Source organism: Manacus vitellinus, unplaced genomic scaffold (assembly GCF_001715985.3).
Source record: "Manacus vitellinus isolate BGI_N305 unplaced genomic scaffold, ASM171598v3 scaffold_4_pilon, whole genome shotgun sequence".
NCBI classification, from domain to species: domain Eukaryota; kingdom Metazoa; phylum Chordata; class Aves; order Passeriformes; family Pipridae; genus Manacus; species Manacus vitellinus.
The window spans coordinates 11,299,689-11,315,671 of NW_021940604.1; the positions used below are offsets into that span (position 1 = coordinate 11,299,689).

A 15,983-nucleotide genomic window follows, 5' to 3' on the forward strand; every position below is an offset into this window, starting at 1 on the left:
AAAGCTAGGGGAGCACGAGGTGGCTTGGGGCATAACCAGGCCAGGGATCATGCCAGAAATTTAGTAGGGTATGTGGCCACATGCCAGGGTCTGGGCCTGGGCTCTGGCAGTGTTTATTTTAGTAGTGCAGATGTACTGCTAGGGCTACTCTCCTCCTCTCTTTTCATGATTTGCTTTCGAAATGTAATATCCTCTTGTCAAACGGGACTGATCCTTGCCAATGTGCTCAAAAGTTACTGGCAAGGAACTCCAGGCAGTGCACATGATCAAAGAGCCCTAATGCCTTAGAAAAATAAGCTAAAAATAAACAAACTGTATGTATCATTTTCAATTAGACCATATACCACTTTCCGGCTTGGCTGGAAAGTACTTGTTCCAGGATAATTAACTAAAATACGGACTCTGTTATGCTGCAAAAGCTACCTCTCCTCAGACACATCCTACTTCTCTAACTAAGCAGAAGTCAGAAGTCAATTTACTCTTTTCCTAGTTGCTTGGCAGCCAACATCATGATGAGAGGAAAATCATGCTGGGAGAAAGAACAAGGCCAATAATAACAAACTGATATATTCCTCAAGGTTTAGGGTGCAAAAGGCTTCACAGTTAGTAGAATATGATCAGTCAAGTCTATCTTGTAACAATAAACAATGAATCACAGTTGTATAAAATGAGTTTGTTTTAAAGTGGACATTCAAAGGCATATAATCTCCATTTGGTTTACGTTTTCACCATCTGTTTCTTATTCCTGACATTATAGCTGTCATAAACTATGCAAAATATTTGATCCTGATATTCCGAAGAATTCGAGATTAGAGATGAGCAAAGCTCAGAAAGTTCATGAGTTTGTATCTCATAGATTGGTTTCCCTAGATTATCCCATATTTCTGGATCAAACTGGTGCTCATTGAATAAGTCTCCATTGGCAAAATAAAAACACTTGTACCAGCAGCCTTCATAGCATCCTCAGGTGAAGCAAAGGAATTAATAAGTGGTGAGGGAATACTTGTTACTTATTCAAGTCAAGGTTGAAGCAATTTGGATGGGAAATTACTGCTTTGCTTGCCCATGGTACAGTAGTTGGGTGGATGAGACTTCTTCAATTCAGTACAGAAAAAACACTGAAAATATCTCAAGGCAAAAATTGCTTTCTTACCAAAAGGCTGTAATATAAATGTTGCTTTTTACAATGATATTCTGAAGCAGAAGGTTTGATTATTTAGGACCTGATCAAAACTTTATTGACTTCAGATCAGGAAGATAAGGTACCCAAAAGCATTAAAATTAAAGAGGATTTTATATAATTACTTATTTTTCCCCCGAAGTAGTTTTTTGTGTCACCACTGCTGCTGAATATGTATGGAACTTAAGTGCTTTGCCTAGAAGTTACAAATAGATTTTTTAAACCGGTATATCAAATAAAGTTATTATTAATTGTCATAATGTTACAGAAGTCACTCTTTCAAGTTTTTGTGTTTTATTCTCTTATTTCAGGTTGTGGAACATTTACCTTTCTATCTTCTGCTATTGCTGCCATAAGTGGACTTCTGATGGGTTATGAGTTGGGCCTTATCTCTGGAGCTCTTCTTCAGATAAGCAGCATATTAGCACTCTCTTGCAAAGAGCAGGAAATCATTGTAAGTTCCCTGCTTTTTGGGGCCCTATTTGCATCCCTTACTGGTGGATTTCTAATAGACAGATTTGGAAGGAGACTTGCTATTATTATTGCATCTTCTTTACTTGTGTTGGGGAGTCTGATTTTACTGCCCTATGAATCATATGAGATACTTATTGTGGGACGGATTGCCATAGGTATTTCCATATCATTATCATCAATTGCGACGTGTGTCTATATTGCTGAGATTGCCCCACAGCACAGAAGAGGCCTCCTTGTATCATTAAATGAACTCATGATTGTGATAGGCATTCTCTTTGCCTATATTTCAAATTATGCATTTGCCAGCATATCTCATGGCTGGAAGTACATGTTCGGCCTTGTGATTCCATTAGGTGCTTTGCAAGCTATTGCCATGTATTTCCTTCCTCCAAGTCCTCGGTTTCTTGTCATGAAAAATAACGATGAAGCTGCAAGAAAAGTACTGGAGAGGCTACGGGAAACGTCAGATGCTACTAAAGAACTTACTGTGATCAAGTCTTCCCTGAAAGATGAACATCAGTATAGTCTCTTGGACCTGTTTCGTTCAAAAAACAACATGAGAGCCCGAATGCTGGTAGGACTCACTCTAGTCTTTTTTGTGCAAACAACTGGGCAACCCAACATTTTATTTTATGCATCGACTGTTTTGAAGTCAGTTGGGTTCCAGAGCAATGAAGCTGCCAGCTTGGCTTCTACTGGAGTTGGAGTAGTAAAAGTCATTAGTACAGTCCCAGCCACAGTTTTTGTGGATCAAATTGGAAGTAAAACTTTTCTGTGTATTGGCTCTTCTGTTATGGCAGTATCGTTGGTCACTATGGGCTTAGTGAACCGTAACATACACGTGAATTTCACCAGTGTCTGTAGAAGACAATCTCCAGAGGATTTCTTTCTCCAGAGACCAGGAAACTTCACTATCACCAATGGGAGTCTTAAGGACCTCTTTGCTAGCTTGACTTCAACAGAAAGATCATCATTTGATGCACAGAAAAGCCCAGATGTTGCCAGGACAGGAGAACTGAACAGGACTGCATTGCCAGGAGGCAAAAGCACAGCAGGGTCTCACATGGAAAGTGGGGAGGTTTCTGTTGTCCTGAAATGGCTCTCACTGGCCAGCCTGCTTGTTTATGTTGCTGCATTTTCCATAGGTCTTGGACCAAGTAAGTGTTTCATTTTTCTAACTCTTTGTAATGATTTACTTACATTATTAAGTGCTGGGATGACATGCCCAGCTTGGCATTACATAGTAAGTTGAGCAAAGCAGTGTTTTCTGCCAATATGCTCTGGTATTGTCACAGATCGCTCTGGTGGGCCTGGGGTGTATTTTTTAGAAAGAGGTCCTGTCCATTAAGGCCAATGACCTAATCTACCTTCCATTCTGTGAAATTAATTACTCCCTCTTCAGTCAAGTTAATAACTGCTGTGGGCTTCGTACAGCAAAATTATGGGGCCCCTGGCTATCCTTCCTCATTGTGTCTGTTGTGTCCTTACGTTGGGAAGATTAATATGTAGGTATTTTCTGATGCTAACTCATAAACCCAAGATAATTATAGGCTCTAGACCTCTGTATGGTATGACATCATCAAATCCATGAAATACCAGCATGCCTGAGTCCTGCTGAGAATCTGTCCCCTTGACTATGTAATAGTCTTCAGATATAGGAAAGACATCCAAGGTATCATAAATCATGAGCAAATTCTAATATTATGGCCTCTACCTGTGCTGAACAACATAAGTGGAAGGACACAAAGGCATGTCACTATACAGCTAAGGTACTTCTGCACCTGCCATCACACTTGCACAGTTCCCATTCTCTTCAGAGAAGAACAGAATGTTTGTCATTCCAAGGGACTAGAAATTAAATCTCTCCGTTTTCTTTTGTTTTGTTTCGATAGCACTTGCATATTATTGTTCTTTGAAGGGGTTGATTTTTTAAGCCATACTGCAAAACCCACATGCACACAGTCCATTATTTATTAACAGAGTTTATGTGCTTTTGCACCTTGGCTCAAACTTGCCTTGCAAACAAACTGTACTCCTGTTGTACTATCATGATAAAAAGCTTGCCACAAGGATACAACCTTACAATTGTACTAACAGCAACTTCCCTGCAGTATTTGTTTATTTAAAACATTACTCACTGGGAGAGCAGCGTGAAATAAGCATTCATTGCTGGAGCAGCAAGCTTGACTGTGTTATTGCAGCATTATTCCTTTCCTTGAAGATCATCTTAGCGCTACTCTGCTTTTGATGACATAGGTTTAAAACCAGGGGAGAAACCCTGAAAAGAAAATGTTACTTGAATTTTACTTGGGTGTTTCAAACACACATTTAGCGACCCTTAGAGCAGGGTCACACATTCAGTCTTGGCCTCCTGTTGAAATCTGCTTTCCTGTTGACCTGGCTGTAAATGGGTTCCTAGTCATTTGAGTTGGGCTAATGTACAATTAATGAGAATGATGTCTACTTTCTTGAGGGTTACAAAAACTGATATGTGTTTGCCAGGCTGATCTGAGAAATCTTTGAGGCCAGTGCTTGTTTTTTGACCTCTTTCTTGACTTGAAAGCTCAAACGCTTTCAAACAGAAAATGGGAAGGAACAGACACCATCTCAGCTCCAGCATGTAGAAATTGTGTATGATAAAGCCACAGTGAGGCAATTTTATCTGACAGATGCATTTGCCTATCAAGTGAAGGCCAGGTCTAGGAGACATACAGGTATTTCAAATTGCAGATAAGTACTTTCAAAGCATTTCCATGCCTTTGAAAGTACACTATTCAGTTAAAATTTACAACATATAGAAAATGCAAGTGATTAAGTACCAAGAGATTGTTGGAATCTGCAAAGGCTCTATTGTGGTTAAATAATCTGGGTTGAGATGCACGGTTATAATTTGCGTGTCATATACAGCCAACAACATCTGCTGCCTGGAGCCCAAATCTCTGAATGCATTTTCAGAGCCTATCTTTCTTATCCTCAGTGAATCTATCTTAGTGTAAAGAAAAAAAATGAGCTCCTCTGCTTATATAAAGCAAACAATTTTAACATGTTTATGTTATTCATCTCTAAATCTGGGCTGTGGTCTGGACCAGACTGTTCATCATTGTCTACTCAGCAACAGGAAGGAGGCAGCGAGGCTGCACTTGCTGGCTGCTGTGGCCAGGCGGTGCCCAGGGCACCTGAGCACAGAAGCACTGTAATCCCTGCACCGCTATATTTTCAGTGCAAAAATCTCATACTCCATCCAATGTCTGCAAGTATGCCTGGCTAAGGTAAAGGCAGTGTTGGGGATGTGCCTCTTTATAGATCAAATCAGCATCTTTTGGACAGAGAGCAGAGAAGATCTTCTTCTTTTCCCTCCATCCCACAAGGCCATTTCTGGAACGGATTCACTATTTTGAGTCCATGCTGTATTACATTCTGTGGGGATAAAGAAGAATCTACGTAACACCAATAGGAAATTACACACTCTTCAGAGGGCAGATCACACAACCTGAGCTCTATCATCTTCTTTTTAATTACTTTGTTGGTTTTTTTTTTTACCCTTTTATTTTATCTTTTGATTCTGGCCAAAGAGATAGTTATAGTCCATACATAGCAGACATTTACAGATGTTGTATTTTTCCATGATTTCTCTTTTGTCTCCAAATTACAGTAAGTAGACTGATTTTTTTTTTTAATGAACTGAGCATATGCTAAATATATTTATTGCCTTTTATCAAAGCACACAGGCAGCACAATGATGGGCACTCAAAAATAGACAGTGAGAGATAAAAGTAATTTTTGCATTACAAAAGAATTCACAGACTAGCAATCATCTGCTTAGTCAATTTTTTGATTCTAGGGTGCTCTGTATTTATATCATACACAAGATAAAAGGAGTATTTCTGCTGCTTTGTTTCAGATTATTTATGTTTGATGAACTGCGATTCAACTGCTTGTTCACACTCAATTTCACACAAGTATGAGGATGTTTTGTAGATGCAACAAATCAGTGTTGCATCATGTCACAGAACAGCACATGCCATTTCTCCTGGGGTGAGGCATTTCAAGGCAGTCATTGGCTGAGGGGACTTACTTGACACCCATGTTTGTCTTGAGTTACCTTTATCTGTGTATCAGAAAGGTCAAATTAGGATCAACCATTCTCACCAGGGAAAGATGCCTGCAGAGCCCTAAAGAATCATAGAATCACAAAATCATAGAATCAGCTGGGTTGGAAGGGACCTCTGAGATCATCAAGTCCAACCCTTGATCCACTACCACCATGGTTACTAGACCAGACTAATATCTACCCTAAATCTCCTCTGGCACAGCTTAAGACCATGCTCTCTTGTCTTGCTGATAGTTGCCTGGGAGAAGAGACCAACCCCCCCCGGCTACAACCTCCTTTCAGGTAGTCATAGAGAGTGATGAGGTTTCCCCTGAGCCTCCTCTTCTCCAGGCTAAACAATCCCAGCTCCCTCAGCCTCTCCTCATAGGACTTGTGCTCGAGTCCCTTCACCAGCCTTGTTGCTCTTCTCTGGACCTGCTCCAGCACCTTGATATCCTTCCTGAACTGAGGGGCCCAGAACTGGATACAGTACTCCAGGTGAGTACACCAGCACTGAGTACAGGGGAAGAATCACTTCCCTGGTCCTGTTTGCCACACTGTTCCTGATACAGGCCGGGATGCCATTGGCCCTCTTGGCCACCCGGGCACACTGCTGGCTCATGTTCAGCTTTCTGTCATCCAAACTCCAAGGTCCCTTTCTGCCTGGCTGCTCTCCAGCCACTCTGTCCCAGCCTGTAGCACTACATGGAGTTGTTGTGGCCAAAGTGCAGGACTTGGCACTTGGCCTTGTTGAACTTCATCCCTTTGGAATCAGCCCAACTCTCCAGCCTATCCAGGTCCCTCTGCAGAGCCCTCCTGCCTTCCAGCAGATCAACGCTACCCACCAACTTAGTGTCATCTGCAAGTTTGCTGATGGTGGACTCAATCCCCTCATCTAAACCATCAATAAAGATATTAAACAGGACTGGGCCCAACACTGATCCCTGGGGGACACCACTAGTGATGCGGCACCGTCCACCACCACTCTCTGGGTCCGGCCCTCCAGCCAGTTCCTAACCCAGCACAGAGTGCCCCTGTCCAAGCCGTGGGCTGCCAGCTTTTTCAGGAGTATGCTATGGGAGATGGTGTCAAAGGCTTTGCTGAAGTCCAGATAGACCACATCCACAGCCTTCCCCTCATCCACCAGGTGAGTCACCTGATCATAAAAGGAGATCAGGTTGGTCAGACAGGACCTGCCCTTCCTAAACCTGTGCTGGCTGGGTCTGATCCCTTGTCCATCCTGTAGGTGCTGTGGGATCGTACTTAGGATGATCTGCTCCATAACCTTGCCAGGCACTGAGGTCAGGCTGACAGGTCTGTAGTTTCCCAGGTCATCCTTCCAGCCCTTTTTGTGGATCGGTGTGACATTCACCAACTTCCAATAATTTGGAACCTCCCCAGTGAGCCAGGACTAATTGGTAGATGATGGAGGGCGGCTTGGCGAGCTCTTCCGCCAGCTCCCTCATCACTCCCTGGCTGCCATGTGAAGGGTGAGGAGTGAGAGAGAGGCTCTTCATTGTTTTCAGCACATGTTTGTGAGGAGAAGCATTGGAACCTGCTGTATGTGGACGGAGGGACAGGAGAAATCTGAGCCTCACAGAAATACTGCTATGCCTTTCATAGGGATCAGTGACTGCAGGCTAATGAGATGAGTGTAGTGTGGAGGAGGTAGATCAGCAATTTGTCACCCAAACTAAAAGTTCAATGTGATCCTGGAAATTAATTTAATACAAAGGACACACTGAAAAAATTTAGTCATGGCCATGACCATGCATGACCACTTACTAAATGACACAGAGTTAACTGAAGTAGTTTCAGAGCATCTCATTTGTCAAATATTCTGTTCAAACCACGTGAGGCGCAAAAAGTAGAGGTCCTTTCTCATAAAGAGGTGTCAACTCCTTCACTCATCACTGTTGTGCGATACAACATGTTGAGATGCAGGAACCAAGAAAGCCAAACTCCTGAAGCATCAGACTTATTTTTCAAAGTAAAGGCTGTAAGTGTGGGATTCCTGCATTTGGGTGGAGCATGTGCAAGAGATTTCTCTCAGTTAACTGTAGGGCAGGTCCAGCCTCTCTGAAACAGAGTGGGTGCCCCAAGCCCTGCTACTTTTCTCATGGACCTGATGAACAAAATTCAGATTCAGGTGTCAAATAGCACCTGTTACCAAAGATCTGCTTTTCTGCCTTGATCATCTCCTTTTGCACCATTTAGCATGAAAGACTAACTAGGGACAACTTTCCTCTCTATTTTCCCGTATATCCCCTCAGTGAGAAGGTCTCATGGGGTGATCTCACTAATAAGTAGCTGAAAGAGAGATAGTTGCACACACACTGCAGGGATGCAGTGTGGTCTAGAGACACTCCTCTTTATTGAACAGAAATCAGAGTGGCTCCAACAAGACTTAGGGTGACAAGTAAGTAATGCAAACTGAGTCCGGGTCAAACTGAGCATCTGTTTTTCCACTCTGAATTTGTTCTAGGAAATTAAAAGCAAATGGGCCAAATAGGACTTGAGCAGTACCTCTTTACACATATTTTGGAAGTTAAGCTCAAGGGGATCCATGCATATCACAGGGATTTTTTCTGTGGAATGGGGAACACTTTTAATGAGAGAGGGATGTCAAATGCATGCATTTGGACTGGATGTATGGCAGTGGTACCTTGCACAAAAGAGCTCTTATAACTCTGTCAGTCCTTTAAATGAGTTTCTGTATAACTGCAAAAACATTTAGGCAGTTGGTCACTGAACCTTGGGGTAATCTGCTGGAGCAAATCACTTCAGCTCCACTGGCTTCACAGCAGTTCATGCTGAACGTGCAGATGCAAATCAACAAAAGTACCTACAAGTGGGACTGAGGAGCAATTTCATGACATGCATCATCCTAAAAATCACTTAGATGTATAAAGTCCAAAGATATTTATGTCTCTGACAACCTGTGACTGAGGATGTTCTATTACTTTATGTCCTAGAGCAGCTGCCAGTTTTATGTGGCTTTTCAAAGCCAAGGGCAAAGTCTCAGAGCTCTTCTCTTGTAGACCATCACAAGTTTCTCTTTCAGATGACATCTCAGAGCTGCAGGGATGCCCCAAACACTCAGTCTTTTTTGCACAGAGATTGCTGTGGCCACAACACACCCAAGGCAAGTCAGCGTCTGCAGCTGGAGAAATGTCTTCTGAGTTTCAGAGCTGGCATAAAGAAATACCACATTTACCCATCCATGTAGATATAAAACTTAAAATATATTTTTAACATACTTGTGGTCAACATATAAGTGCACAACAGAGTCTTGGAGGAGGGATTTAGAGCTTACTGCAAACCCTGCTTTTCCACATAGCTGTTGCAGTCCCACTGAAGCATAGCTCCCATGTGTTGGTGCTTGTAGGATGGGGAGTACTTTGCTATTGATAAAAACCTGTTAAAGAATGGAATTAAATACCCATGGGAAGACTTCTCATATTGAGGTATTATGCCCTCTGTGACTATCTACTAGCCTCAGCCATCAGGTGAATATCTGTGATTGAAAAACTGGAAAAAATTTGCATGCTCATTACTTCATTCCCAGCAGTCTTTCCTTTTAACTTGTGAAGTGAGCACATTACCCACAAAACAGGAGACCAGCTGGCTGTGGGAGTAACCCACCAGTGCCCAGGGCTGTGAGGTCCAGACCTTGCAAAGCACATCTGCAGACCATGTACTAGGGGAGGGCAAGCACAGGACCCACAAAATGAGGGGCAGTTTTGGGAACGGCAGCTCCCCCCAGGGTGTCTCCCTGAGGGACTCTCAGCCACTGACTCACAGCCACCTTGGACTGAAGCTCCTCCTGCATTTGCTCCTCCTGCTCCTCTTCCCTCCTTTCTCTGTGGGGGATGCAGAGGCACCAACAGCTCCCTGGCTGAAGCTAGCAGTCAGATTTAAAGCTGTTGGAGCAGACACAAGAAAGGATATACACACAGGTGACTAGGTCAGGGACTTGTGGTCCCTACGGTCACTTTCTTCATCAGGAAACCTGCTCTAACCACCAAAGCTCAGTAGGGAATTGGCTTTCCTTCTGAGTTACCTGTTGGTAAAGGCTTTTTGTCTCTGATTTCCATTCAGCTCTAACCTGCATGCTTGGGCCTCATTTCTGAGCACCTGTATAATCCTGGTGCAGGGAAGGGTGGCAGACCACCAAGCCTGCCTTCCTGATTTACTAGTTTCACACTGATTAAATTTCTCCCATGTGAAGGACCCAGGACTGTGTCTAGACCCAGCTTGAGTCCCTCCAAGAAGGTGCAGTGACTATGCTCTACTGTGATGTACCATCTCACTGCTGTGGGAGCTCTCTGTGTGGATTGTCAACCTGTGTGGAACAAAACTCATGCAGAGAAGTCAGTAAAGACAAGTCCCTAGTGAGGGCAAATCTTAGGAGGAAATTTTTACTGATGAAAGACTAGTTTAGGATGACAGATGTCTGTTTCTAGTTTAAACCTAGGCAGACTTGCCATATTAAGTATATCTGAGTTGAATTTATATCAGCTTGAATGAATACTTTAAAACTGACATACTTTATACCTAAAACGGAACAGATGTTTCGACAGGTTTGGTAATCTAACTGATGCAGGAGCCAGATTCCTCAGATAATCAACAAAGGGAAATATTTTCCCCACCCAAGGGGGGCTTTCAAACCCCTGCTCTCTGCCTCAGTTGGTTAGAGCATGGTGCTAAAAACACCAAGGTTGCGGGTTCGATACCCATTTGATCCCCATATGGGCCATTCACTTAAGAGTTGGACTCGAAGATCCTTGTGGGTCCCTGCCAACTCAGAATATTCTGTGAAATCTGTGACCTCTCCTTTGGCACAATGCTCCCTTCCTCACTGGCTATTAAGGGACCTTAGGGTGATCAGGAAGCTAAATTAAACTGTGTGATAGCATTCCACACATAGTGTGCTTTAACTTTTAGTAAGCCTTGAAGTGTTCATGTAGTTGGACTAGATATTCATTGTAGATCCCTTTGTACCAAACTATTCTATTCTATTCTATTCTATTCTATTCTATTCTATTCTATTCTATTCTATTCTATTCTATTCTATTCTATTCCCATGTAAAAACCCACTTGTTTTCTCTACATCTTATTCTAAGCTGTTGGAGTAATTTAAATGCAGCTTTAAACCCATGCTGGGGACAGTGGGGAAGAAGGAAAAAGGATCAGGTAAGAAAGATCAAGGAGGATGGAAGAAAGCTCAAGGGTTCACACAAAAAGTAAATCCATAGAGGTGAAGAAGGAAGTAAGTCTGCCTTCAATTCATCGTCTTTCTTGTGCAATCTTATGTGGTCTGTGGTGGTTTTTCTCTATGTATTTTATTGTATTGAGCAAGCCAAAACCCAGAGCTGGAACACTCCCCTAAAGCCCAAAGAACTGCACAAATTTAATCCCTTGACTTTGGTCCTGTGATTGTTAGATTAACTGGCTACCTGAGTTAAAGCATGATTCATTAGCACAGTTAAATGCTGAACCTTTTATGTGTCTTTCACCTCAGTCATTAAATGCATCTGTAACAAAACCCAGAACAGCTGGTTTCACATATGTTTCATATGACACTGAACAGCCCAGAGACTCGATCACAGAGGTCATATCTCTTGCCACCCTTAAAATACGAATTGCATAGGACTGCTTTTTCTCTGCCCCTTAATGCTCTTGGGCTTAATCTTGGCCACCAAATGTTCAATCTGAAACTGGAGAATCTTGTGGGAATGAGAACTGTCAGTGTGGAAATTCTGACCCTCCATGGATTTCGTTGGCTATTCCTGTGTTTTGAAATACTGTAAGCTGTATGGCCTTGCACTAGCTTGGAAAACACTGGTACAAAATTTGGTTGTCTAGAATTCACATCAATATCTTTGATACTAGAGCAATATTTAAGGCTTTTACAAAACATGTAGTTATTGTTTTAATTTATAGCGCACATGAATCTGCACTATAACAGACATTCATACTCAACATTGCCTCATGTGACATTTGTTTGCAATGTTTTATTTTTGAGCTTCTACATTTTTCAGAGCAGATGTGACCTAGTCTTAAATTTCACAGAAATGAGCAGCATCAATTTTATGAGTTTTTTTGCAGTTTATTCTGGAAAATGGGATAGTGGTGGGGACTAAATAAGTGTTCAAAAGCAAGCAAGTGCTTAAATGTTTTGTTGGAATTTAATCAGGATAATAAACCTTGGAAATGTGCATATTTCCCTGAGAAATAGTACAGAAAGTCCTGCTTTAGAAAATCAAAAAATAATCTTGGATTCTTTGTTTTATTACAAGATTCCTAGCACTGTTTATTTGTACTGAATCATCTTTTAATGCATGCATCCATGTGGTTTGAATATACACTCCTAGTATTTATCTAGTTCATCATTCCTGTACTATTCAAATGGTGCCCCATGTGGCCTTTATTTCACACTGTGTCTATACTACCCAGCTGCAGCAGAAAGACAAGGCATGCCAAAATTAAAAATAAGGCAAGGATTGTGAATTTCCCACTTCTCTCTATTTCCTTGCCCCAGACAAAATTTATCTAAAGCCCCAGGAATTGGTTTGCCTTTTCACAGGCTGATTGGTAGTAGTGAAGTGTGATATTTAAGATATTTTTGAATAGTTTGGTGTTAATTATAGGATTTCAAATTGCAGGAGATGTTCTCCAAAATACCAGACAAATAGGTTTATCTTATCTAACTTCATAAAACCTACAAGTGTGAGGGCTTTTTAATGTGTCAAAAAGGTAATAAGAAGGAAAAAGTGCTTTTGCAATAATGAGACATGGAAATGTCAATGGGAGCTTCTTACTTATTTTAATATATATTATTATATTTCTCTTATTATAGAGCCTGAATTTAAACTATATACTGAGGTGCACACCTAAAATCAGTGACACCATTTTCACTGACATCTGTGTTCCTGTTCATAACTTTAAGTATGCTAATGAGGGAAAGTCTTGGTACATCAAGACAAGGGATCTGCCTTCTGAGAGACAGAGCCCTTGCTACTGTGAAAAGAGGGAGAGACAACACTATGCCCCAGTCAGTATTCCTGTGTTTCTGCAATGACAGTGGTTCAATTTGCTGTTGTGAGCACACAATTTGGCCCTCCAAGAACTACCTAGAAAAGGTAGGTAACTACCTACAAAAGGTATGTGACTACCTGTGGTTTGGCACGTTATGCTCCCCTTAAATGAGGATTTGAGTCAGTGTTATGATCCTGGTGCTCTGGATTATTTAAATATCTCTTTTCTAACAGTGCTATGTTAATAAACCCATTGACACAAAGACACTTCTTAAGGGGAATGGTACCTGTGCTTAAAATTAGGCATAGTTTTAAAGTTCAGCTCATATTAGTTAGTAGCCACTGGTCAAAATAAGGCATTTTACCTCCAGACTCACTTCATAAAAAAACCCCAGAGAATTAATATTGCTGTGGTTCTAACTAGTAACTGGGCCTAACAATCCTCTTTTGTTCCACAGGGACATTATCTTCTGTAAAGTGATGCACTGTCAAGTGAGTCTCGCATATCCTCTTGTACAAGCTTTGGAATGGTAGTCAAGACTGCTTACCATTAGCCAAATTTGCCCTCCTTACTTTGTAGGTCAAATTTAGGAATTTAAGCGTTCAGTAAGTAATAGGGTTCTTTGATAATCATATACAAGACGGTGAAAGCTTTTACATTTGTTTCCTTAACCATGTTCTAGGGGAGAAGATCATTGTGACACTGAAATGTGTGAAAAAGTTTCCAGGTCATATGTCAAGCTTCATAAAATCCAATTTCCTTTGGGAGAAAGGGCTGGGGAGAAATTTTTTAGAGGCAAACTGATCTTGGGTCAGTTTTGTGCAAAAACTAAAACCAGCAGTAGGACTTAAGTGCAAAGTCAGTATCTTATTTCACTTGTAAAGTTCATGAAACTAAAACACGTATTATAAAGTATGAGAAAATAACTATGCCATAAAGGTAAAAATGTGCAATCAATCACATAACTTACTGGCACTGCTGAGGAAGGTGAGACTGGCAGCCAAAGCACAGAGAGCACGGTAAGTCAGTGCATGAAGTCAGGAGACTCTTTCTCCCATGGCATCTGAGTTTCTGTGTCACATTGAGCTCTGTGAGGAAAACCGGGAAGATTTTCTCAAAGGGAAAGGGAACACAGGAGGGCACCCAGCTTCTGGTTGCCTTTGAAAATCAACTATAGTTGCAGAAAACTCTTATGAAAGGAGGAGACATAAAAGCCACTTCGTGGTGGTTGAACACAGAGCCTTCAGACCTTCCTCCTGCATTACTCTGGCAGCGACAAAAGCAAAGCCTGAGCAGCAATTTCCAGTGAGGAACTTAAAAAGACTGGATCACTGCAGGCCTCTCACTAAATAAGTCACTACTGTAAAAGGTTGCTTACCTATCTACCAGGAGTTTTGTGAAGCATGCACACAAATCTCTGTTCTGCAAGAGCAAAGGCCTAAATTTACCTCCCACCTGCTGTGTCCCAACAGTTTTTTCAGCTGTGCAACCCATCAAGGACCAACATTAGCCCTTGGATACTGGAAAAACAGGTTAATTTACCCCACCCAACTGGGTAATTTCTCCTCTGCATACTTTTTAGAAGTGAAACATGTGATAAGCCAAACTAATTCATGTACAATTTCCTCATGAATTAGAGCCTCTGGCTTCTGCAGTCATTCCTCTGCAAATGCCTCAAAGGATTATCCTCAATTCAATATTCTGAACAAATAAACACCTACAAATGGGAATACATATTTCAGGTTTTAATTAAAAGGCCTTTTTTTGGATGGCAGTAGGTGATTTATTATAATAAGCACATTCTCCCTTGAAAGCTTGTCTAAAATTTTCCTTTTTTCTCTCTTCTTTTTTTTCTTTTGCTGCTCTGCAAGTTGTTCTGCCTTGATGGGAGAATTTGAGAGTCTACATAACAAAGGATGAGAGAGAGAGAGAGAGACAGTGGCTGTTAATATCCAGTTGCAAACAGAATTGTCATTTCCTACATTGGTTGAAAAAAACTTTTATTAGGGTACCTGAAAAGAGGTACAGACTATTACATATCTGCCTACAGTAAAGCTGGGATGCATCCTTCTTTTTTAACCCCAGCTGGCAACTAAGTATCACACAGCTGTTTTCTCACTCCTTCCCCTGCCCCTTACCCAGCAGGGAGGAGAATTCAGAAAAAAAAGATAAACCTCATGGGTTGACATAAGAACAGCTTAATAATTGAAACAAGAGAATATATAAAAATAATTCTAATGATAATTATGATAATATTATCAATACCGATAATTGTAATGAAAAGGGGAGCAAGCAAGAGAGAGAGGAATAAAATCCAAGAGAACCAAGTGATGCACTATACAATTGCTCACCACCCACTGACCAATGACCAGTCTGTTCCTGAGCAGTGATCAGTGGCTCCTGGTCAACTCCACCCCATTTATATACTGGGCATGACGCTGTATTGTATGGAATATCCTTTTGGCCAGTTCCTGTCAACTGTCCTGGCCATGCTCCCTCCCAGCTTCTTGTGCACCTGCTCACTGGGAATGGGAAACCTAGCACGGGAAACTGAAAAATCCTTGATTTAGAATAAGCACTACTTAGCAACAACTAAACATCAGTCTGTTATCAACATTATTCTCATACTGAATTGAAAACACAGCACTGTACCAGCTACTGAGAAGAAAATGGCCTCTCTCCCAGCTGAAACCAGGACAATCCTACTGATAGATTTGATGCTGAGCACTTCTTTGGGGGCAAGATGGGCTACAGATCACATTAACTAAGAGAATTCTACCATTTCTAGATCCTTATATATCTATCACTACTTGTCTGGTAATCCTTCAGATGGGAATCACTGTCTCTAAGAAAGCTCATGTTTGTGACTATTCTGTCAAGATGAAAATGGGCAGTATAGATTTAAGAATATATTGAACAGCTTGCACTAAAAAGGAAAGTCCATATGAGACATTATATTTCTTTCAAGTTCATGGAGACGAAAATTCAAATAGTAAAAAAGGCATTAAAAATGCAGGCCTACAGTTGTGAGAAGGTTAAGGGAGGAAGGATGGCTCGGGAAAATCAGAGGTGAATTACATCTCACTCTTCTCCTTCTCAAGTGGCCGAGAAAACAGGAAGGAACTAATGCATTGGAATCAGTCTCTTCCCCTCTAACCCTCCTTCTCCTCTTGCATAAACTGGAGGAGGCACAAGTGA

The 15,983-nt window shown here is 41.5% G+C and overlaps 1 protein-coding gene across 1 annotated transcript in view; it reads left to right on the top strand.

The window, feature by feature from the left end:
- SLC2A12 (solute carrier family 2 member 12) overlaps positions 1-15,983 on the top strand; it is a 35,149-nt gene that overhangs the window by 6,513 nt on the left and 12,653 nt on the right. The window contains exon 2 of the mRNA XM_008923837.3: positions 1,492-2,811. Within this exon, the coding sequence (XP_008922085.3) occupies positions 1,492-2,811 (1,320 nt within the window). The remainder of the gene's footprint in view (positions 1-1,491; positions 2,812-15,983) is intronic.